Source organism: Leuciscus leuciscus (assembly GCF_965113295.1).
Source record: "Leuciscus leuciscus genome assembly, chromosome: 9".
Lineage (NCBI taxonomy): Eukaryota > Metazoa > Chordata > Actinopteri > Cypriniformes > Leuciscidae > Leuciscus > Leuciscus leuciscus.
The window spans coordinates 8,187,994-8,213,305 of NC_138733.1; the positions used below are offsets into that span (position 1 = coordinate 8,187,994).

The following is a 25,312-nucleotide window of genomic DNA, read 5'->3' on the forward strand; positions in this document are numbered from 1 at the left end:
CTCGGCCTCGAGTGGTCCGCGCCCGCCGAGCCTACACGCAACCGTCTGGACGGCTGTTTTCTGCAAGGGGACCGCGTTTCCACGCCCTCAAGACCCGCCCCGTTTCTTCCTGAGCTTCATGAAGAACTGGCAAAGTCTTGGAGCGCCCCTTTTTCAGCCAGGCTACGTTCCTCTGCTTCGGCGGCATTCTCCGTGGTGGACGGTGCCAAAGACAGAGGATACCTCGCTCTCCCTCTAGTGGAGGAGGCGGTAGCAGCCCATCTTTGCCCGCCCTCTGCTGGACGGCGGACTAAGACGGCGCTACCTTCAAAAGCCTGCCGCGCTACTTCCACCCTGCACAGTCGCGCTTACACCGCCGCTGGGCAGGCTGCATCAGCGCTACACACTATGGCCACTCTCCAGATCTTCCAAGCTAACCTTCTCCGAAAGCTGGACGAGGAAGGCACGGAAGCAATCAACGTGGCGGATTTAAGGAGCGCTACGGACCTCGCACTCCGCGCTACGAAATCCGCTGCACAGGCCATAGGGCGGAACATGGCCTCTCTCACCGTTGCTGAGAGACACCTCTGGCTGACGCTTTCAGAAATGCCGGACTCGGAGCGCTCTGTGTTCCTCGACGCCCCCGTTTCTGCTACTGGCCTCTTTGGATCGTCCGTCAAAGATTTCGCGGACAGATTCGCTGAGGTACAAAAGACGTCGCAGGCCATGAAGCACTTTTTGCCAAAGCGCTCTAGCTCCGCATCAGGCCGCTCTAAACAGCCGTCTGCTCGCAGCTCGCAGCCACCGCCCCCCGCCGCCGCTTCACAGCGTCGACAGGCCCGGGACCAGAGACCACGCTCTCGCTCTGCCGGCCGCCGCCCCCCACAGCGTGGGACTCGGCCGAAGGTTGAGATGAAGCCCGAGGCCTCAAAGTCTTCCTAGCCAGCTTAGGAAAACGACGGTGTTCAAGCCCCGCTGCGGCCGGGTTTCCACCAAAACTTCCCGCTCGTCCAGTTCCATTACATGCGACTGTTCCAGTGTACTCTGCAGTAAACAAGTCGGTTGCATTACCCGCTTGCCTGTACACAAACGCCGTTTTCACGGCGACCCAGATAAATCCTGTAAAGAGCGTATTTTCTGGTATTCCGGCCACGGCCGACGGTGTTATGAGTGTAGTAAAAATGCCCACTGCCCAGTGCCCATTCCTACACACAGACACAGCCCGCCCCACAGGGCTCGCGCACATAAAATCGACTCATGTCGATTGCGCACAGAATGTAGTGAACGTGCCCACGTCCCAGTGCCCACAAACACTACACGCTGCATGTCTCTTGGTTTCTGTAAAAACGAAACCAACACACATACAACCGACTCAGGTCGATGGTGTTTTCAGTGCAAATGTGCCCGCTGTCCTGCGCCCACATTCACTCACAGACATGACGAATCCCTCGGTTTCCCCCACGCTCGCCGTCTCTCAGCTACCTGCCGTGAGAGAGCCGAGCGCGGGCGAACCGCCCGCTGTGATCAAAACACTCCCCGCCTCGAGCGCTGCAAATGCGGTGTCTATAATACAGCATACCGAAGCTCCCCGGTCGCCACTATGTCACGACCAGAGCTCCAATCTCATTCAACCCTTAGCTATGCACGCACATGCGTGGGCAAAGCTTCCCGGTGTATCAGAATGGGTGCTGAACATTATAAAAAGAGGCTATTCGCTACAGTTCGCTCGACGTCCCCGCCGTTGTGCGGTGCGAGTCGAAACCACGGTAGAAAAGGAAGTAGCAAGTGTACTTCGTACCGAAATTGCGAAGCTGTTGAGCAAAGGGGCAATAGAGCCTTTATCTCAAGCTCAGAGCGAAGGGGGGCTATACAGCAGATATTTTCTGGTTCCGAAAAAAGACGGGGGTCTCAGACCCATTCTAGATCTAAGACAACTGAACGTAGCGCTGTCAAAACGCAGGTTCAGAATGCTCACAACCAAGAAAATCCTCGCGCAAATTCGCCACGGGGACTGGTTTGTGTCAATAGATCTGAAAGACGCGTATTTCCAAATACAAATAGCGTCACGTCACAGGCGATTTTTGAGATTCGCCTTCGAGGGCCAGGCTTATCAATACACAGTCCTACCGTTTGGCCTGTCCCTAGCACCCCGTACATTCACGAAGTGCATGGACGCAGCCCTCGCTCCCCTGAAACTTCGGGGAATGCGAGTTTTGAACTACTTGGACGATTGGCTGGTTCTAGCTCAGTCACATACGGAGCTCATAGAACACAGAACCATTTTACTCGAACATCTCGAGAATCTGGGTCTCAAAGTCAACTGGGCGAAAAGTTCACTGTCTCCCAGTCAGAGAATATCTTTCCTGGGCACAGAACTGGACTCGCTGTCAATGACAGCTCAAATATCGCTACAGCGCAGATTGACTATTCAGCGCATGACAGAAACCTTCCGCCGCGGCACTATAGTCCCGCTAAAGAAGTTTCAAAGGATGCTCGGTCTCATGGCAGCAGCATCCACAGTTCTCCAGCTGGGTCTGCTTCGCATGCGCCCACTGCAGTTCTGGCTACAAGCGCAAGTACCGCGTCGAGCATGGACTTCAGGTCTCTTTCGTCTCAAGGTCGATCAGGAATGCGTCTCAGCACTGATACCCTGGAGAGCGACCGACTGGTACCAGTCAGGTGTAAGCCTGGGGACTTCCTCGAGTGTGAAGGTGGTGTCCACGGACGCCTCCACCTCGGGATGGGGAGCACTGCTCGAGGGCAGACCGTTTTTTGGCCAGTGGTCAGAACGGGAAAAGCTTCTGCACATAAACTGCCTGGAAATGATGGCAGTCGACAACGCGCTGAGGCGCTTTCGTCCCCAAATAGCAGGACACCACGTCTTGGTCCGCTCGGACAACATGTCAGTGGTAGCCTACATAAATCGCCAGGGAGGCATCACATCCCGAAACCTATACAGGTTAGCGAAACGCCTCCTGGTATGGGCTCAGCACAATTTGCGCTCGCTCAGAGCAGCGCATGTGCCTGGCCACCTGAATGTGGGACCAGACAGACTGTCCAGGAACAATGTTCCAGCAGGAGAATGGTCACTGCATCCGCAGACAGTCCAACTGCTGTGGCAGACATTCGGCAGAGCAAAGATAGACCTGTTTGCGTCTCAAGAAAACGCTCACTGCCCGGAATTTTACTCAAAGAGCAGGGATGCGCTGGCCCACGTCTGGCCCCGCTGCCCGCTCTATGCCTTTCCCCCCATCACGCTCATACCTCAGGTATTAGAGCGGATCAGGGAAAGCAGATGCTCAGTGTTACTGGTTGCTCCGTTCTGGAAGAACCAGGCTTGGTTCCCAGTTCTTATGCAGCTGACGAGCACTGCCCCATGGCCAATACCAGTGAGGAGGGACCTCCTCTCTCAAGCCAGGGGCTCGATCTGGCATCCTCGCCCGGAGCTTTGGTCCCTACATGCGTGGGCCATCAACGGGTACCCTCTGATATCCCAGAGGGAGTGTTAAACACGATCATGCAGGCTAGAGCTCCCTCTACGAGACGGCTCTATTCCTCAAAATGGTCAGTGTTCTCCAGCTGGTGCACAGCACGCGGCTTTTCACCCCTGGACTGTGGAGTGACGGAGGTTCTCTCCTTCCTACAAGAGCTACTGGATGAAGGCAGAGCCCCATCCACGCTCAAAGTCTATGTGGCGGCTATAGCAGCGTTTTCCAAACCAACGCTTGGTCAGTCACTAGGAAGGAACGATCTGGTCATTCGGTTCCTTAGAGGAGCTAAGAGGTTAAATCCTCCCAGACCTCCCTCAGTCCCCATATGGGACCTTTCTACGGTCTTGGAGGCCATGAAGGGTGCCCCATTTGAGCCTATCCAGTCAGTAGATATCAAACACTTGTCTTTCAAAACGGTGTTTCTTCTGGCTCTCGCTTCAGTGAAGCGCATAGGGGACTTACAAGCGCTCTCAGTGAGCGCGACGTGTATGGAGTTTGGGCCAAATGACTCGAAAGTCATACTCAAACCAAGGCACGGGTACGTCCCAAAATCCCTCAATACACCGTTCAGGGCCCAGGTAATTTCCCTGTCTGCCCTGCCGGTCTCTAACGAGGAGAAGGACGCCAGCTTCCTTTGCCCAGTCAGGGCGCTAAGGGCTTATGTGTCCCGCACGTCTGTTTTCAGACAGACGGAGCAGCTCTTTGTTTCACTCTACGGACGTTCTAAGGGACTCGCCGTTTCGAAACAGAGCCTATCCAGATGGATAGTCGATGCTATAGCGCTGGCTTACACCTCTAAGGGCTTGCAGTGCCCATTGGGTGTCAGAGCGCACTCCACGAGAGGCGTGGCCTCGTCGTGGGCTTGGTCTAGTGGGATTGCCTTGCAAGATATCTGTATGGCGGCAGGCTGGGCCTCCCCGTCTACATTTATAAGGTTTTATAACCTAGAGGTTCCCACTCTGCAAGCTAAGCTGCTTTCAGTCTAGAAATCGGTACTGTCTGCCCCGAGTACGTCCGGCCCAGAATACCAAAATAGCGCGAGCAACGCTCGTTTAGATCGCGCAGCTCTATGGGCAATGTGTAAGACCCACTATATTCATCAGTCCAGGCCGGGGTCGCCCTGACTGAGTAAATACCATCACTATAACTGTTCTTATAGGATGCTGCATTACAGGAATGATGCTATTCTAGCCACTCTTCCTGGGCTCTCTGTGAGTCACTTATGATCATGTACTACATGAGCCCGGGCACCTGCCCTTGGGACTTTGGTGCTGGATCATAGCATGCACGGCGTTTTACACTGTTTCCCCTAGCGTAAGATATTACGCAGTACGAGAGTACCTCTCGTAAGAGAACGTACTCGGTTACTAACGTAACCTCGGTTCTCTCTAGAGAGGAAACGAGTACTGCGTATCTTGCCGTGCCTGCGCACGCTCCGGTTCGCTCCGGCGATGAAAAACCGGTAAGCTAGCCTTTCGATGCTATATTTATAGCCCCAGGCCACGCCCGTTTCGGCGGGACGTGACGTATGGGGCGCGAAGCGCCCCCATTGGTGATGACGTCACGATAGGGCCTTATCGATAGGCTGCTGCAGTTGCCGCAGGGCAGCCAATAGGCGCGCGAGCTGTCTCGCCTATGTCTGCATGCTGCCGCAACGCGTTTTACATTATTTCAAAATTAAGGATAATTTTTTGGCTTCAGTATCTCGCGGAAAAGAGATTTCCCCTAGCGTAAGATATTACGCAGTACTCGTTTCCTCTCTAGAGAGAACCGAGGTTACGTTAGTAACCGAGTACGTTTTTACCCCGGCTCTCTCTGTGTTGTGTTATTTGATCTGGTCACGTGAAACACATGATCAGCGTGAAACTCTGAGTGAGTTATCTGTACGTTACAAGAACAATGTAGCCTACATTTAGGCAACACAGACATCAATTCTTACATGATACATATAACATATCTGACCTGAAGTCTGGAAATATACGACATCCGGAGAAAATATTCCACATTTGTCCTTCATTCACGATCGTTAACAGCGTCACTTTCAGCTTCAACTGGTGAAAGTTTCAGCTCGTCTCGTCTCTCGCGCTTCTCTCTTTTCATGTGTTCGACTGTTACATTCATTTTAGCGTCAAAAGAGACAACAAAAAGAAAAAGAGAGAAGAGAGAAAACAAAACTATAGAGAGGCTCTCCCACTTCTCTCTTCTGCACATGCTCAGGGACGCGGTGTCATTTTTCTTAAAGGGGCCGCATTCAGTAAATCACATCTCCGCTCTGTTATGGACCAACTCCACTATTATAATAATTAATAATGCACAATAATAATAATAATAATATGTGTATATATATATATATATATATATGTATATATATATATATATATATATATATATATGGATTCAACAGTATATTCACCTTCACTCAATTACAGTTACAGTATTGTTTTTCTACATATCTCCCTTATGTTAAATGTGATTTATTGTCAGCCAACAGTTTCATGAAAACAACAAAATCCATTTATAAATAAAGTAGCCAGTGAACAGAATAAGAACAAAACACTAAGATAAATAATCATAGGAGGTGTGTGTGTGTAAGGCTGGACAAGAGTTCTCACTCAAACCACTGCTTGCTGAAGGTTTTGATTGCTTTTAGAGAGAAAAGCTGCTCATAACTGCTGGTCTAGGATCAGTTTTCTCCATAATAATAGCATAATGGCGATTGCCTCAACCTGTTGACACTAATGACCTCACCATAATTAATGAGGTGAAAACAGGGAACTAGACCGTATTCAGAGCAGCGCCATGACAGGAATGAAAGCGAGGCAGTGAAGAATAGACTCACCGTGTTTTAAATGGCATCCAATGTAAAAAGCTTTATAAAACTGCTAGATTACTGTAAGGGGATTATACAGTTAAAGACACAGAACCAGATATGATGAATGAAGACCAGGAGTCAAGAGTGCAGTCAATTAAAGAATGCATCAACAAAATACTTGACATTAGCATTCACAACCTTGTAACTATGTTATTTAATACATAAAGTAAAACATCCTTTCCATTCAACTTTTGGCCCGCATCAATAGAATAATAGCAAACAAATAAAAAATAGTTTAGCTTTTAACACCTTTTACATGACACTGCTTATATTCATGGCCATAGGTTAAAATAAAATAAAAAATCTACTACACTATTTCAGTAAAAAATAATTTCAGTCCTGATGTTCTCTTGTACACTTTCCTTATGTGGGCTTCTAGGTCGCTAGCACCTTTATTTGACACTGACACGTAGGCTACGTGCCAGCTTGGCAGGTCATGCATTCTGGATCACATGGTTCCCGACCGAGACGAAAACACCTGAATTTTCTCTATAAATCATCTGTGAATTTACAGTTGTTGTTTTTTTACGCTGTGCAAGTGCCACTGTTGACAAGCAAGCGCTGCTCTGCCTCTTGGCTGCTGTTGCCATGGTGCTGAGGGTAAAGATCAAGATGTAGTTTGACCAATGTTTGTGTTACGTACATGACCGACTGACCAATGGTGGCGTGCAAGAAGGCAGGACCTAAAGTAATGCAAAAACAGCGACTGTGGAAAGCAACAGCCGAATCCTGGACATTTTGGGCGATCTAGAAATCCCGGCCGGACGCATTTTTGTAGGTCCAAAAAGAGGAGATGTCCAGGAAAAAAGAGGACGTATGGTCACCCTACTGTAACCAAGAATACTAACACACACACACACACACAGCTTCTTCAAGGTTGGATTTGGTCGGGCTCGAACTATAAACAGGAGACTCTTCACAAAACATCAAGATAACATGTTCTTTCTCTCAAGGAGAGGACACTTTATATCTAACTGTAAAGTAAAGGCTTTAACTAAGAAATGGTCACTCAAACTAAAGATTTCAGCGACCCCTGTGACCATAGCTGTCAGGGTACCCTAGAAAAGCAGATGCATGTATTGACAAATTAGTCCATAATTTATTTCTGGAAGCCAGGCTAAATGAGCAAGCACTGCACCTCTCAGATATTTCATACAGACGTAGACGTTTAAAGAATATTTTTGATAATCACACTCATATAATATTGATGAAAAATATTGATCATTCATTAATAACTTAATTGTAATGTAAATCACTCAAAAGGATATAGATATACTAAAGAGACAAGGGATTCCAGATTTTCCACTTAAAAGCAATGGTGTTGGCTAATTATAATAATAATAATAATTTTTATTTATATAGCACCTTTTCAGGGCTCAAGGACGCTTTACAATGAACAAACAAATATAATGGCAAAGGACAATGATAACAAACAAAACAACAGTAGGTAGATGAGAGTAAAAGTACAGTAAAGGAGAATTATGTAGACAGGGCAGCATACAGCAGAATACAATCAGACAAACGAAATGTAATACAACTTAAGAATGGTAATATTCAGAAAATAAGTGAGATTTGAGCATAGTTTTAAATTCAGAAATAGTATTAACACAACAGAGTGATCGGGGGAGAGAGTTCTATAGTTTGGGTGCAACAACAGTGAATGATCTTCCCCCCATTGAAGCTAGGCGATGCCGAGGGACAACGAGAAGGCTAGAGTCAGAGGATCGTAAAGAGCGAGTCGGGGAGTAGGAGTGGAGCAGGGTATAAAGATACGGGGGAGCCAAGCTGTGCAGAGATTTAAAAGAGAGCAGGATGATTTTGAATTTAATACGATAAGCCACTGGAAGCCAGTGAAGATCGTACAAAATTGGGGTGATATGAGCAGAACGCTTGGTGTGGGTAAGTATTCTAGCAGCGGAGTTTTGAATGTTTTGCAATCTGGAAATGGAGCTAGCAGATAGACCAATGAAAAGAGCATTACAGGAATCAAGACATGATGTTACAAATGCATGGATGACAGTTTCAGCGTCTTTGATACTGATGAAGGGACAGAGCTGGGCGATGTGACGTAGATGAAAGAATGCTGATTTGGTGATAGAATTAATATGAGCCTGGAAAGAGAGAGATGAGTCAAAGATTACATCAAGATTTTTAACAGTACTAGATGGTTTGATGTGAGAGCCAGCAAATCTCACAGGTGAAACTGGTAGGAATTTTGCTAGTGAGTGACGGAGGTCCAGTAAAAATAATCTCAGTTTTGTCCATGTTAAGTTTTAGAAAATCTGAATGAAGCCAATCTTTTATTTCATGCACACAAGCAGAGATTTTTTTGGTTGTGATAGATAGAGCAGGTGTACAGATGGTATATAATTGGATGTCATCAGCGTAAACATGATAATTAAAACCATGACATTGAAAGATCTGACAAAGAGGTATTATGAATAATAATGGCCCGAGAACGGATCCCTGGGGGACACCTTGCTTCATGGGGACAGTAAGTGAGCGAAAATCTTGTACTGAAATGTAAAATTGTCTGTCAGAGAGATAGGAAGAGAACCAAGAAAGAGCAGCACCAGAAATACCCACATCCGAAAGGCGAGAAATTAATCGTTCATGGGAGACAGTATCAAAGGCAGAGCTGAGGCTCAAATTAGGCTTTCATCAAAAAGATCTTCATTTGTGTTTTGAAGATGAACGAAAATCTTACAGGTTTGGAATGTCATGAGGTTGAGTAATTAATGACAGAATTCATTTTTGGGTGAACTAACCCTTTAAGTCTTTCTAGTTAACCAATCTTTTCACCAAATTAATCTAGATGATATAGTGCTTTTATGAAAAACTCCATATTTTATCTAAGTTTACTTTAATATATTTGACATGAAAACGATTTTCATAACGAAAAATATTTGTTCATATGAGGGTGAAGGTTGATAAACGTTTAAAACTCTTCTCACACTGAGTACAGTATTATGGCTTTTCTCCAGTATGAATTCGCTTGTGTGCTTTCAGGGTTCCAGACAGAGCGAAACTCTTTTTACAATATTTCTCTTTTCATACTTTCTCCAGTATGAATTCTTTGGTGCCGTTTCAGATGGTCAGCTCTAGTAAAGCTCTTCCCACATTTAAAGCACACATGATCTTTCACTCCATTATGTGTTTTCTGGTGCAGTTTAAAACCTTTCAGCCGTGAAAAACTCTTTTCACAGAGAGAACACGCATAAGGCCTCTCATCTGAATGAACTATCAAGTGACTTTTCAGATGTTTTGACAAAATAAACTTTGCTCCACACTGATCACAGTTAAATGGCTTTTCCCCAGAGTGAACACGCAGATGATCTTTTAAACTTTTTGCATCTTTGAAACTCTTCTCACACTGAGTGCACTGGTACGGCTTCTCTCCAGAATGAACTCGCTCGTGTAGTTTCAGGTATCCAGACCGAGCAAAACTCTTGTCACAAGATGAGCACTTGTAAGGTTTTTCCCCAGTATGAATTCTTTGGTGCTGTTTCAGATGACTAGATAATGCAAAGCTCTTCCCACAGTCAAAGCACACATGATCTTTCACTTCATCATGTGTTTTCTGGTGCAGTTTAAAACTGTTCAGTCGTGAAAAATTCTTTCCACAGAGAGAACACACATAAGGCTTCTCATCTGAATGAACTATCAGGTGTTGCGAAAGATTTGATGACGAATTAAAACCTTTACCACACTGATCACAGTTAAATGGTTTTTCTCCAGAGTGAATGTGCAGATGAACACTGAGATTTGATGCTTGAGAAAAACTCTTTCCACAATGAGGGCATGTATACAGTTTCTCTCCAGTGTGAATTTTCATGTGTGTCTTAAGGCTTCCTTTTTGTCTGAAACTCTTTCCACACTGAGTGCATGTATACGGTTTCTCTCCCGTATGAATTCTTTCGTGTTTTATAAGGTCTCCATTATTTTGGAAACTCTTTCCACACTGAGAGCAGGAGTGCAGCTTTTTGACTTTTGTTCCTTGAGTTTTGAAGTCGCAGTGTTTCTTTACATCATTTAGATTCTGTCTTTTCTCCTTCACTTCCATCTGGTCTAAAATAAATGTATAAATCAGTTAGAATCAGTTCAATGAGGTTAAATCTGAAAATAAAAAACACTTAGCAAGCAGAAAACAAGACACCTATCTTTGAAAGTTTGGTTCTGTCATTCACTTGTTATTGCGATTAAAACTGGGTTATGATAATTTACATGCATTTTTCTATCATTTGTCATCCATATTTCAGAGCTACTAAAGCAGTCAACAATGAAGAATCAAGAATGGACACCAACCTATTTGTTCCTCAGTATCTTCATGTTTTATTCTGGATGGTTCTGGATCACTCATGTCTTCAATCTCCTCTTTAATAAACTCCACCTTTAACAGTCACACAGATTTCAGCTGCTACTCCTGGAGTTTGTCCTTCTCTTGTAGGATGATGGGAATATTCCCAGTATTTATTGGTGAATTGTTGTGTGAGGGGCTTCACTGCAGGTGTGAACTGTGATCACTGTGTGATCCTGACGCCCACAGGACCAGATCTAGAAAAATCAAAGATAAATGACTGAATTTATATTGGATTACTGAACAGTAAACACATATGGTGTCTTTAAGGTAGTTCAAATATAGAGGATTTTGATGGTTACATTTTAGTAGCATATAAAACAACTGTAGGTTGATAATTTTTAAGTTACCCAGGATATAATAAGGATGAAACGTGGCACAGGTTATATTATTCAATTAATATCTAAACTAATCAGAAATATAACATAAGACGACAGAAATCAACCATCGATTAAGGGACTGAGAATGATGCACAAAAGGAAATAATCTAACATTTGACCATCAAAATGTGGATAACAAGTACTACACAATATTATGATAATTTAAGTGTTTTTTCAGAATAATTTATGATAATTATATTACTCATTATTTAATTTCATTTATCATATATTGCAATTATCGGTTGAACTAAAGCTTTCTTAATTGGTGAATTGTTGTGAGGGACACCAGATCTGCCAAATTCAAGGTTACTGAGTTTATTCTGAAATACATTAATAATTACACTTCTTAAATTAAATGACCATATGTGCTTGATTTAAAGGGGTCATAGACTGGATTATTTTAGTATTTTATAATGTTTCCTGTGGTGCCCTTATAATGTTAGTATGGTTTTAACATCAAAAATTGCCATAATTTATAAATAAAAGGCATTTTTCCAAGCCTGATTTTAGCCTCTGATTTGAACGCTCTGTTTTAAGGGGCGTGTCTGCTGACACTTCAGTTTAAATGCCCACTGCTGTGATTGGCTGACATGTTTGCATTTGAAATAGCTAGTATTACATGTGGAACTCTCTCTAAAAAACGGTTCTAATTAGCAAATCCAGGTGTTTGGAACAATAGCTACAGAGGAGGACTTTTACTTTCTGAACCTGGACTTTACACATCTGGCTTTCACCAAATAACAATGCAAACACGATGTAAATACAGTAAGAGCTTCGTTGTACTGTACATTGTAACAGCGTCATGATTTTGTGATGATTGATTTCAACGAGTTTTGGCAAGTGTCCAGATAAACTTGCGCTGTTTGATTGACAGCTTGGGCAATTGGAAAGGGAGGGTTCTTTGATCACTTTCTTTATTTAATTTAATTACAGTTTAAATACGATTATTTTCATCCTACTAAGAGAAACGATGTGAAGTTGATTGTTTAGTCACTGGCTTGATTTACTGATGCATAAACGGTATTGAATGATATTTTGAGAGATAATCTGTCTGAAATCACTTATCAGAAATCAAGGCATTAGAATAAACATGACTGCTTACATGTTTGTGGCGAAGCTGGCAGATCCATATCGTAAAAGTCTGTTTGCAAAGTCTGTGCCGAAAATTACCAAATAATCCACACTGAAATACACCGAATACAAACAAATAATGCACTGCTGAGACATTGTTGGGGTAAAAAAAAAACCCTATCCTAGCATTAGGATCATTTGGAAGGTAATGGTATTTACCTCATGAACACTTAAATGTTCCCCTACTGTGGAACAAACATGTGCAATACTTCCCTCAGACATTTCATTATAGCACCTTATAACTTTATATATATTTATAATTTATAATCTTTTTATTTTATTTTTTCTATTTTTTTTATTTTTTTTTTATTTATACCTGTTACTTGTCACTTGTCTTGTCACTTTGTATTGTATGTGTACTGGAAGCTACTGTCACCAAGACAAATTCCTCGTATGCGCAAGCATACTTGGCAATAAAGCTCTTTCTGATTCTGATTCTGATTCTGATCCTGTATCTCTCTTTTCTCGCTCTCATGTCACTGTTCACTAATGGCGCTTTTCCACTGCATGGTATGGCTTGGATTCGGCTCTGTACAGTTCGACTCGGCGCGGAACGGTTCGGCTCGCTTTTCCACTGTGTGGTACGACTCGACTTGGTAAGGCACGGTTCGGTTTGCTTTAGCTCTGTTGCTTTTCCACTGCAGTTAGTACCGCTTCAAAGTGGGTGGGACTGATCGTTATAGTAGCCGCCTCTACTCCGCTCCTCGGCAAATGAGAGGAACGTCTGCACCTCGTCCACTGACCATGATTCAACCATTTCTTTTTTTAAAGTTTTTTCAAAAAACAGGTGCTACAGCGTTGGCTGTTGTCTACTGGCTATTTAAATCTAGTGGGTTTAGTGTCTCATGTCGCAAATTCTGTCTGACCAATCAGTGATCTGCAGTGTTTTCACGTCACATTTTAGTATCTGTACGGTACGCTTGGAACCTCAACAGAGGTGGTACAATTTAAAGCGAGCCAAAGCGAGCCGTACCGTACCGTACCATGCAGTGGAAATGCGCCATAAGTGAGCCGTACCGAACCGAGCCGTACCGTACCATGGAGTGGAAAAGCGCCAAAGCATGCTGTACCGAACCAAGCCGTACTGTACCATGCAGTGGAAAAGCGACATAACGCTCCAGTGGGCGGGGCCAAAGCTGCCCTGTGACATCACACGTCTCCACTTTTTATATCCTGCCATTTGCTGGCTTTGGTTTTAATAAAAGCAGTTTTTGGAATAACAAGAAAGTTTTGAGTTTTGAAACTTGCAGGGTATTTTTATAGTATAACGAACTCTTAACTGTCAAAGGATCAAGGAACATTTGAATTCTCAGTCTATGACCCCTTTAAGAAATATAGATCATTTTGATATGGTTATAGTAGCATTTTAAACAGCTCTATATGAAGGTTGTTCATTTTTATGTGACTCCAGATTTTATAAGGATGAAACAAGTCACATGTGAATTTTTTTTATTCATATATGAATTAAACAGGAATCTAACAAATTTAACTGAAATCATACAGAGTACAGACTGAATAGAGGCTGATCAAACTAATGATTTAATTATCTGTACGTTACACTACAAACAATGTACATTTAGGCAACACAAACATTAATTCTTGCATGATAAATATAACATATCTGACCTGCAGACTGGAAATATACGACATCCGGAGAAAATATTCCACATTTGTCCTTCATTCACGATCGTTAACAGCGTCACTTTCAGCTTCAACTGGTGAAAGTTTTCAGCGCTCGTCTCGTCTCTCGCACTTCTCTCGTTTTACGTGTTCGACTGTTGCATTCATTTTAGCGTCAAAGGAGACAACAACAATAAAAAGAGAGAAGAAAGAAAACAAAACCATAGAGGCTCTCGCACGTCTCTCTTCTGCGCATGCTCAGTGCGCGCGGTGTCATTTTTCTTAAAGGGGACGCATTCAGTAAATCAAATCTCTGCTCTGTTGTGAACCAAATCCACTATTATAATAATGAATAATGCACAATATTATATATATACAGTTACAGTATTGCTTTTCTACATGTAATTGCAGCCTAATTATAGGATCTTCTTTTGACATGAATAAGATATACAGCAGTGGCAAGGCCAGAAACTTTAAAGTGAGCGGTGATCTTGGTGAATTAGGTTGGACCTCAGTTTTAAATGTGTTTTATTGTCAGCCAACAGTTTCATGAAAACAACTAAATCCATTCATAAATAAAATAGCCAGTTAACAGAATATGAACAAAACACAAAGGTAAATAATCATAGGAGGTGTGTGTGTGTAAGGCTGGACAAGACTTCTCACTTAAACCACTGCCAGCTGAAGCTTTTGATTGCTTTTAGAGAGAAAAGCTGCTCATAACTGCTGGTCTAGGATCAGTTTTTCTACATGATAGTATATTGGTGGTTGCCTCAATCTGTTGACACTAATGACCTCACCATAATTAATGAGGTGAAAACAGGGAACTAGACCATATTCAGAGCAGCGCCATGACAGATATGAAAACGAGGCTGTGAAGGATAGACTTACCGACGTTACCGTGTTTTAAATGGCATCCACTGTAAAAAGCTTTATGAAACTCCTATATTACTGTAAGGGGATAATACAGTTAAAGACCCAGAACCAGATATGATGAATGAAGACCAGGAGTCAAGAGTGCAGTAAAATGAAGAAAAGTTTTAATGAAGATATCTTGTAGTTTCATCGGGCAGAAGGAGTTCATAGACCGCTCTGTTACAGTTACAAAAATCACAGCAATTATACCCTTCACAAAGGTCTAAGCTACATCCTTGCTTCAGGTTAAATGATTCTGATTGGCTAAGAAATAGATAAACATAGTACATTTCCACACAATGACTGATAGACTGAAGCATTTCTCCATTGATTATGCAGCTGACAGTCGGACCCTGAATTTAGGCACGTCGTGGCCTTCCAAGTCACAAATCTGCGTTGCTGGCGCCAACATGTCATTACCACATACTCCTTGAAGAAAGAGTCTGGATCATCAGTGAGGTAGATGATCAGGCCTTTCAGGATGCACTCTCTCCTGATGTTTATGTTGTCACACTACAGCAGAGGGAAAATCAAGACTGAAATTAGCCAAATGCAGAAAGCTGAACAATAACTTACTAGACAAAACAGAATACGTTGCATGCATTTCTACTAACAGAGTCTGTGATTGACATGGCGATCTTCACTCCTCCTTTGCTCTTGAAGATCTGCATCAGTTTATCTGAAAAGTGGTCCAGCTGTGATAGGAACGTTGATTGCAGTGGCTTAGTAGTGATCCGCATGAACTCTGCGTTCACCTTCAAAAAAAACAACACAGAAATGTGTTTTGTTTATTCTTCTTAGTACGAAAATAACCTAATAATGACTAAAATAAAACACTACATAACATGTTTACTTGCTTCACTCTGCATACACTCACCTAAAGGATTATTAGGAACACCTGTTCAGTTTCTCATTAATGCAATTATCTAATCAACCAATCACATGGCAGTTGCTTCAATGCATTTAGGGTCCTGGTCAAGACAATCTCCTGAACTCCAAACTGAATGTCAGAATGGGAAAGAAAGGTGATTTAAGCAATTTTGAGCGTGGCATGGTTGTTGGTGTCAGACGGGCCGAGTATTTCACAATCTGCTCAGTTACTGGGATTTTCACACACAACCATTTCTAGGGTTTACAAAGAATGGTGTGAAAAGGGAAAAACATCCAGTACACGGCAGTCCTGTGGGCGAAAATGCCTTGTTGATGCTAGGGGTCAGATGAGAATGGGCCGACTGATTCAAGCTGATAGAAGAGCAACTTTGACTGAAATAACCACTCGTTACAACCGAGGTATGCAGCGAAGCATTTGTGAAGCCACAACACGCACAACCTTGAGGCGGATGGGCTACAACAGCAGAAGACCCCACCGGGTACCACTCATCTCCACTACAAATAGGAAAAAGAGGCTACAATTTGCACGAGCTCATCAAGATTGGACAGTTGAAGACTGGAAAAATGTTGCCTGGTCTGATGAGTCTCGATTTCTGTTGAGACATTCAGATGGTAGAGTCAGAATTTGGCGTAAAGAGAATGAGAACATGGATCCATCATGCCTTGTTACCACTGTGCAGGCTGCTGGTGTAATGGTGTGGGGGATGTTTTCTTGGCACACTTTAGGCCCCTTAGTGCCAATTAGGCATTGTTTAAATGCCACGGCCTACCTGAGCATTGTTTCTGACCATGTCCATCCCTTTATGACCACCATGTACCCATCCTCTGATGGCTACTTCCAGCAGGATAATGCACCATGTCACAAAGCTCGAATCATTTCAAATTGGTTTCTTGAACATGACAATGAGTTCACTGTACTAAAATGGCCCCCACAGTCACCAGATCTCAACCCAATAGAGCATCTTTGGGATGTGGTGGAACGGGAACTTCGTGCCCTGGATGTGCATCCCACAAATCTCCATCAACTGCAAGATGCTATCCTATCAATATGGGCCAACATTTCTAAAGAATGCTTTCAGCACCTTGTTGAATCAATGCCACGTAGAATTAAGGCAGTTCTGAAGGCGAAAGGGGGTCAAACACAGTATTAGTATGGTGTTCCTAATAATCCTTTAGGTGAGTGTATATTGAAACGTCCAGTTCTTCTGTAATTCTAGAATGTACTCAATTGGCTCTAAAACACCAAAATGAGAGGTGTAGTGCTGTTGACATTTAAATGCAGTAGCAAGAGGGCCCACCTTAGAAATAGCTCTGCCCAGTGGATTAGATGTGCATCTAATTGAATATTGTGACCTTGGAATGGATCAGATACAACTGCTTTTGTGACGGGTATAGATGCTGTACATAATATATAGTGAAGTTCATAAAGGACCTCATCAGCAGCTGACTTTGGAACGTGAACAATATTTTCCAACTTCAATAAAAATGCGAGCAACCTTTTCTTCAATAGACTTTGGCAGGTCTACTCCAGTATCATCACCACTTAGAGTTTCAAATTCATAATCTGTATCCACAGACTCTGCTGGCCCATCTACAGAATTGTCTGACTGATGCAACTGACCACTTGAACTGACGACAATGGGTTTGAAGTCTTTTAATGAATGTGGATTGTGTTTCCGGTATTGATGGGTGTTAAATGTGCTGTAAATATTATTTTCAAATGCACATCCTACAAACATACACTGAACTGTTTCATTATGCCTGATATGTCCATTTATGTGTTGAAAATAATCTCTTTCTGTTGCAAGCTCCTTGCATGAGCACACATGACACTGGAATGTTGTTAAAGGAGAACTCGGGTCAATTTTAACATTGAGCTAATTTTTTTGTAAATTTGGAGTGCTGTCAATACAGAGAACAACAACAAAAATCGGTGTTGCCTACACCGTGTTATCCTCTTTTTAAAATTTGCACTCTGTTGACTTCAATGGGGCATATTTTAAACCTGCTTTTACCCTCTTAACATCCTTGATGTGTCATTACAAGTGCCCAGCCAATGTGAGTGATTCCTTTAGAGTTAACACAGGTGAATCTGACTGCAGTAGATGTGAAAGATATGAAGAAAAATGAAGTTAATTCGGCCAGCGCTCATACCTGTATTTACACCCTGTTTTCGGTTGAAGTCCAAAGTAGTCGCTTGTCGAGTTCACGCGCGTGATCATAGGTAACTAAACATATGCGCGTGAACTCGACAATCGACTACTTTGGACTTCAACCGAAAACAGGGTGTAAATACAGGTATGAGAGCTGGCCGAATTAACTTCATTTTTAAAAAGACAAATTTTAAAAAGAGGATAACACGGTGTAGGCAACACCGATTTTTGTCGTTGTTCTCTGTATTGACAGCACCTCAAATTTACAAAAAAATGAGCTCAGTGTTAAAATTGACCGGAGTTCTCCTTTAATAATCCCCTTTCCTCTTCTCCCTATACACACCAGACTTTTCGTACAGAACATCATCATGCCACATACAAAAATATTCTGATGATACAGTGGTGGCGGCTTGTGTGAGGGGAAGAGACGAGGAGGAGTACAGGAGGGTCATCTCAGAGTTTGCGACCTGGAGCAGGTGCAATGGTCTCATTCTTAATACATCAAAAACCAAGGAGATGATAGTGGACTATGGGAGGCGTAAGTCACATCATTTACCTGTGGTAATTGAGGGGGAGGGCATTGAGGTGGTCCAGACGTACAAATATCTGGGAGTCCACCTGAACCATAAACTGGACTGGTCAGTACATGTAAATGCAGCATACAGGAAAGGTCAGAGCAGACTCTTTTTTCTCAGGAAGCTAAAATCCTTCCCAAGTCTGTAATGAGATGCTGTATCTTTTTTATCAGTCGGTTGTGGCCAGTGCTGTGTTCTTTGCAGTGGTGTGCTGGGGCAGCTGTATGACAGCCAGGGAGGGGAACCGACTTGACAAACTGGTCAGGAAGTGTGTGTCAGTGTTGGGGAGGAGGGTGGACTCCGTAGGAGATTTGGTGGAGAAAAGAATGAGGAGCATGATGAAATCCATCCTCAGAAATAGGAGCCACCCACTGTATGACACTGTGGTTGCCCAGCAAAGCAGTCGCAGTGACCGATTCCTCTCCATGAGCTGCAGGACTGAGAGGTTTAGGAGGTCATTTGTTCCGGCCGCCATAAGACTGCATAATGGATCTGTTTGAAGTGCCTTATTTACTACTAATGATAGTAGCTTGTTCTGTGACTAATTGTTATCATCTGTGTTTTTATGAGTGTATTGTAGTGAGAATGCTTGTTAGTTAGCCAACACACACTATATGCTGCTGGACATCTGAATTTCCCGTGGGGATGAATAAAGGCATCTATCTATCTATCTATCTATCTATCTATCTATCTAATTCTTCTGGCTTTGGAGTTTCCTGTTTAGCATGTCTTTTGTACATGTGATTAAGAAGCTTACTCCTTGTACTAAACATGCATGGGCAATATGTGTATTGACATGGATAGCTAAAACTGCCCTTAAAACACACATGAGTCTGCCTAAAATGCTGCAGCAACAAATACCTGCTAGGTAGTTTCGATGGACATTCTTTGCACAGCCACATTCACAATCGTAAAAAGGTTCTCACTTCTCCTCACTCGGTCATGTTCATCAAACTGTGAAAGAGAAGATGTTGATTAGGAGTGGGAACCAGTACTCATATGAAAATATGGTTCTATTTTACCCAACTCGTTCACTTAATATGACACACTTTACAATTATCTCAAGTAATTAAATTGATTTAAAAAAAAATTAAAATGTTTACTTGGTACAATTGTCTGTACCATAAATATTCAACCCAGTCGCATGAAAATGCATATCTATAGCATGCGTTGTGTTTTATCGTGCAATTGATACGCAAAAATGACTTTTTACGTGCATATGTACGCACTGTAAACCCCTTGGTTAGGTTTAGTGGTGTGGGGTACGTGCATATTATACGCCGTCAAAGTGTGTATCATATGCACAAAAAAATATTTTTTTTTGCTTTTTACGTCTCGTGTTTTAATATATTTTATGTTGTCAAATGATTGAAAATTTTGAATTTTGAATACTTTTAAACATTTTTAAGAGATTAACTACTTAACTGTGGTTGTGAATGTTGATGACCAACTTTAAAAAAAGAAAAATACAATATTTAGATCTGGGTTATCATGAAAGATTACCTTCATCAGTGAAGTTTGACTGAAATTAACAAGGGTACTATACAGTAAAAAGAACTACACTAGGCACAAACAAGCACCAGTATGTTTTTGTGCATTACTTTGCATGCATTTAGGGAACGGCATAACATAGACTTGAACACAGGGTCCTGGGCAAATTGGTTTTAGTGTTTAAATATCTCATGTATCACATTGAGAAAATATAAAGTTGGAGAGCAAGACCGGTCAACAAATTAATGTGGATATAAAGACACTGTTTTTTCCACAATGTTTCCAAAACTCATTTGTTTGACCTTCGTAAGCCTGACGAACTTAGAGTGGTTAAAATTTTATACATTTATCAAATAGCGTGTTTACTGCAAAAACAGATGACTATCATCCATTCTGTCACATTTTTGAGGTGTTCTGATGTAACCCTAGCCTAGAAATCTAGACGCACCCTAGCGGCAGCAAAATGTACTTTGCAGCCAGGGTAGTCTAGCAACTCTCCATAGACTTTCGAGCTGCAAAAACCTAAATTGGGTCAGGCCAATCACGTCGCGTATAGAGTAGGCGGGGCGGGCTTAACATATGACGACAGAGTTGCGACGGTTACCTGCCACTTGAAAACAAAGAATGACGGCTGATGCTGGAGAAGGAGCCTTTCGAATCGGCTTTGGCTGCGACTCTGGAGGACTTGGAGTTAAGTTTTTCTTTGAGAAAAGAGCAAAGAACGGCACTTAAGTCATTCTTAAAAAAAGGAAGATGTGTTCGTTGTTTTGCCGGCCAGATAATATGGTAAAAGTTGAATCTATCAAGTAGCTCCGCTGTTGGGAAAACGCTCTGGTTGGATGAAGCGCTGTCCTATTGCATGCAGAGGGAATTTGAAAGACAGTCATTTATCCCGCCCCTCGGAGTGAGCGTGTCTATGGTGAGTTTCCAGACCTAACATCTCGATGTAGGTCTGGCTTGCCAGGCTAATGTAACCCCTGTCTGTCACTTGCTTTGATTTACGATGGGCAGCTCAGCTGCGATGTGACTGTGTTCCCCTCTGACCCACGCACATGCATACAGCATGCTGTAAATAGGTAGTTTACATGATAACAGTAATCTTAAAATGGGATGTATGTTACATCCCATCTAGTTTTAATCATTTAAACTGAAAAAAAAGAAAATTCTGAATCGTTAGACTGTTCTAATACAGAATTTGCACGTTGCTGAGTAAGCGATCGAAGGGACACTTAGAACAATTCACCTCACATAACTTTCATCGCTGTTGCATATTTCACTCAAAATTATGATATACACATTTTCTTACAGTGAGGTGAATTCTTTACTACAAAAACTCAAACTAATACTTACCAATAATGAATATTCGGGAAATGGACTCGGGGATCTTCTCTCACTGGAATGGACTCGGGAACTTCTCTCACTAGAACAGATTCGGGGATCTTCTCTCACTAGAACAGATTCGGGGATCTTCTCTCACTGGAACGGACTCGGGGATCTTGCTGCAATCTGGGCCAGTTTTGGCAAGGATGTGGGACTGTAATCACTGGCGAATCTGAATGTGAACCTAAAGTGGCCCACACATGGCATAGCAAATATGGCCCAAATAATTTACACCCAATTTGGACCCCATTTGGCAAATGCACACTCAGCACTGGCTAACCAAGCTGTCTTAGATGCAGCACCTTTGAAACTGGTTAATTTAGATACATAGCTAAAAAATATCTAAGGAGCTGTCTGCTCCTTGCTCCCTGAAACAATTTTTAAACTAATATTAGCACACGTTTTGCCTCAAACCACCTGACAAATGAAGCCACGCAATAGTGACGAAGGAGTTAAGTTTAAGTTTATAAGAAAGAAAAACTTGTGGCTTTTAACTGTGCATTTGGCATCGCTTTTTAATCAGGGTAGCCTTCATCGCGCCGCTGTGACGCAATCGGCCTTCAAATGCGGCCTTCGGAGGATGCAGGCTTCACATTGGGACACAGCTAATGAAACATGAGAGACAGATCATCCATGTAACACCAGCAGTTCAGTCAAACATTTTCTGAAAAGACACGGTCACTTTATATGATGAACAGACTGAAATTAGGCTCTCAGATTTAATAAAAAAGAAAAATTATTTATTATGTTTTGAATATGAACGAAAGTCTTACATGTTTGGAACGACATGAGGGCGATTAATGACAGAATTTTTGGCTGAACCAACCCATTAAGTCTTACTAGTAAACCAAGCTTTTCACCAAACTAAATTAATCTAGATGATATAGTGCTTTTATGAAAACTCCATATTTTATCTCAGTTTACTTTAATGTATTTGACTTGAAAACAAATGTTGATCACTTTAAAAAAAATTTTTTCACGTGAGCTAGAAGGCTTGATAAACGTTTGAAACTCTTCTCACACTGACTGAGTACAGTATTACGTCTTTTCTCCAGTATGAAGTCGCTCATGTGATTTCAGGTTTCCAGACTGAGTGAAACTCTTGTCACAATATGAGCACTTGTAAGGTTTTTCTCCAGTATGAATTCTTTGGTGCTGTTTCAGATGGTCAGCTCTAGTAAAGCTCTTCCCACAGTCACAAGACACATTATCTTTCACTTCATCATGTGTTTTCTGGTGCTGTTTAAAACTGCCCTGTCTTGAAAAACTCTTTCCACAGAGAGAACACACATAAGGCCTCTCATCTGAATGAACTATCATGTGACATTTCAGATGTTTTGCCAATAGGAACTTTGTTCCACACTGATCACTGTTCACAGTTAAATGGCTTTTCCCCAGAGTGAACATGCAGATGATCTTTTAAACTTTTTGCATCTTTGAAACTCTTCTCACACTGAGTACAGTAGTATGGCTTCCCTCCAGTGTGAACTCGCTCATGTGATTTCAGGTTTCCAGAATGAGTGAAACTTTTGTCACAATATGAGCACTTGTAAGGTTTTTCTCCAGAATGAATTCTTTGGTGCAGTTTCAGATGGTCAGCTCTAGTAAAGCTCTTCCCACAGTCACAACACACATTATCTTTCACTTCATGTGTTTTCTGGTGCTGTTTAAAATTGCCCTGTCGTGAAAAACTCTTTCCACAGAGAGAACACACATAAGGCCTCTCATCTGAATGAACTATCAGGTGTTGTTTTAGATTTGATGACAAATGAAAACCTTTACCACACTGATCACAGTTGAATTGTTTTTCTGCAGAGTGAATGCGCCGATGATTTCTGAGAGTTGATGCTCGAGAAAAACTCTTTCCACACTGAGAGCATGTATACGGTTTCTCTCCAGTGTGAATTCTTGCGTGTTTTTTAAGGTCTCCGTTATTTTGGAAACTCTTTCCACACTGAGTGCATGTATACGGTTTCTCTCCAGTGTGAACTCTCATGTGCTTATTAAGGTTTCCTTTAATCTGGAAACTCTTTCCACACTGAGAGCAGGAGTGCAGCTTTTTGGCTTTTGTTCCTTGAGTTTGTAAGTCACAGGGTTTCTTCACGTCATTTAGTTTCTTTCTTTGCTCCGTCACTTCCATCTTGTCTAAAATAAACATATTAAATCAGTTATAATCAGTTCAATGAGGTTAAATGTGAGAATTAAAAACACTTAGCAAGCAGAAAACAAGACACCTGTCCTGTATAAAGTATCTTTAATGTGTAAAGGTCGGTTCTGTCATTCACTTGTTAATGCGATTAAAACTGGGTTATGGTCATTTAGATGCATTTCTCTATCATTTGTCATCCATATTTCAGAGCAACTAAAGCAGTCAACAATGAAGAATCAAGAATGGACACAAACCTATTTGTTCCTCAGTATCTTCATGTTTTATTCTGGATGGTTCTGGATCCCTCATGTCTTCAATCTCCTCTTTAATAAACTCCATCTTTAACAGTCACACAGATTTCAGCTGATACTCCTGGAGTTTGTCCTTCTCTTGTAGGATGATGGGAATATTCCCAGTATTTATTGGTGAATTGTTGTGTGAGGGGCTTCACTGCAGGTGTGAACTGTGATCACTGTGTGATCCTGACGCCCACAGGACCAGATCTAGAAAAATCAAAGATAAGTTACTGAATTTATATTGGATTACTTTAACAGTAAACACATATGGTGTCTTTAAGGTAGTTCAAATATAGAGCATTTTGATGGTTACATTTTAGTAGCATATAAAACAACTGTAGGTTGATCATTTTTAAGTTACCCAGGATATAATAAGGATGAAACGTGGCACAGGCTCTATTATTCAATTAATATCCAAACTAATCAGAAATATAACATAAGACGACAGAAATCAACCATGTATTAAGGGACTGAGAATGATGCACAAAAGGAAATAATCTAACATTTGACCATCAAAATGTGGATAACAAACTACTATACAATATGATGATAATTTAAAGGTATTTTCAGAATAATTAATTAATCATATATTGCTCACTATTTTATTTAATTGATCATATATTGCCATTAACAGTTGAACTTAAACTTTCTTATTTGGTGAATTGTTGTGAGGGACACCAGATCTGCCAAATTCAAGGTGACTGAGTTTAAACTGAAATACTGTAATCTTTACACTTCTTAATTTAAATTACCATGTGTGCTTGATTTTATATAGCCTAAATATAGAGCATTTTGATATGGTTATATATTACTAGCATTTAAAACGGCTCTATGGGAAAGTTGTTAATTTTTTAATTACTCCAGATTTTATAAGGATGTGTTGTACTACAAATTTTTAAAATAAATGTGAAAGAGGTTTCTGTCTATCTAGCAAATTAGCATGTGATTGCTGAGAGTGACCAAGACTCTCTGCGTCATGTGTTTTCTAATGCCGGGTTTAACCTATAACTTTTACTCTTTGTCTCTGAGCATTTGATTTTATTGTATTTACTATCTTCGAACTGATTATGAAATTGACATGATACATTTATCTGACATAATAATAAATTGTAAACATCTGATTTTATTCTTACTGGCTTTGACATTATTTTCAGTAAAGAGCTAAAAAGAATAGTAAAGCATTCGCTCACATTTAATGATGCACAGTTATCATTAAAACCTTTTCATACATGAGAGAATGTATTTCATTGAATCAAATTACAGAGACCTTCCCCCGCTGATTGGTTGCCTCCATTGGGCCGATCGAGCCGGGCCTTACAAATTAATCTATGAATTAAACAAGAATCTAACAAAGATAACAGAAACCATACACAATATGTAGCCTACAGACTGAATAGTGCTGATTAGAATAATGACTATATTAATTATCTGTAGGCCGTTACAATACGTACAACGTACATTTAGGCAACACAAACATCAATTCTTACATTATAAATATAATTTATATAATTTATATAAATTAAATAATATATTTATAATATAATTATAAATATAACATCTATAACCTGCAGACTGGAAATATATGACATCCGAAGAAAATATTCCACATTTGTCCTTCATTCACGACCGTTA

At 41.6% G+C, this 25,312-nt stretch overlaps 2 protein-coding genes and 2 long non-coding RNA genes across 6 annotated transcripts in view; 1 reads left to right on the top strand and 3 right to left on the bottom strand.

Moving 5' to 3' along the window:
• The window catches only part of LOC309506335 (uncharacterized protein), a 30,940-nt gene extending 7,146 nt beyond the window's left edge, over positions 1–23,794 (bottom strand). The window contains exons 1-4 of one of the 3 annotated variants that reach the window (XM_082180197.1): positions 13,837–14,053; positions 12,182–12,233; positions 10,648–10,896; positions 6,881–10,410 (exon numbers count right to left, since the gene is read on the bottom strand). In XM_082180197.1, coding sequence (XP_082036323.1) covers positions 9,377–10,410; positions 10,648–10,702 — 1,089 coding nt within the window. In that variant the 5' untranslated portion in view covers positions 10,703–10,896; positions 12,182–12,233; positions 13,837–14,053 and the 3' untranslated portion in view covers positions 6,881–9,376. Of the gene's footprint in view, positions 1–6,880; positions 10,411–10,647; positions 10,897–12,181; positions 12,234–13,836; positions 14,054–23,638 lie in introns of those variants that run through there. The other 2 variants (XM_082180198.1, XM_082180196.1) reach the window with 2 other exon arrangements.
• The window catches only part of LOC309506480, a 352,573-nt gene that overhangs the window by 323,358 nt on the left and 3,903 nt on the right, over positions 1–25,312 (top strand). The window lies entirely within an intron of this gene.
• Positions 1–25,312, bottom strand: part of LOC309506326 (uncharacterized protein) — a 231,390-nt gene that overhangs the window by 17,811 nt on the left and 188,267 nt on the right. The window contains exon 1 of the mRNA XM_082180172.1: positions 13,701–13,806. The gene's annotated coding sequence lies outside the window, so the exon portion shown is untranslated. Of the gene's footprint in view, positions 1–13,700 lie in introns of the transcript that reaches the window.
• Positions 15,384–21,340, bottom strand: LOC309506476. The gene is made up of 3 exons (XR_014208786.1): positions 21,206–21,340; positions 19,226–19,318; positions 15,384–15,500 (listed from the first exon to the last, which is right to left on the bottom strand). It is a non-coding gene; the product is annotated as an uncharacterized lncRNA (long non-coding RNA).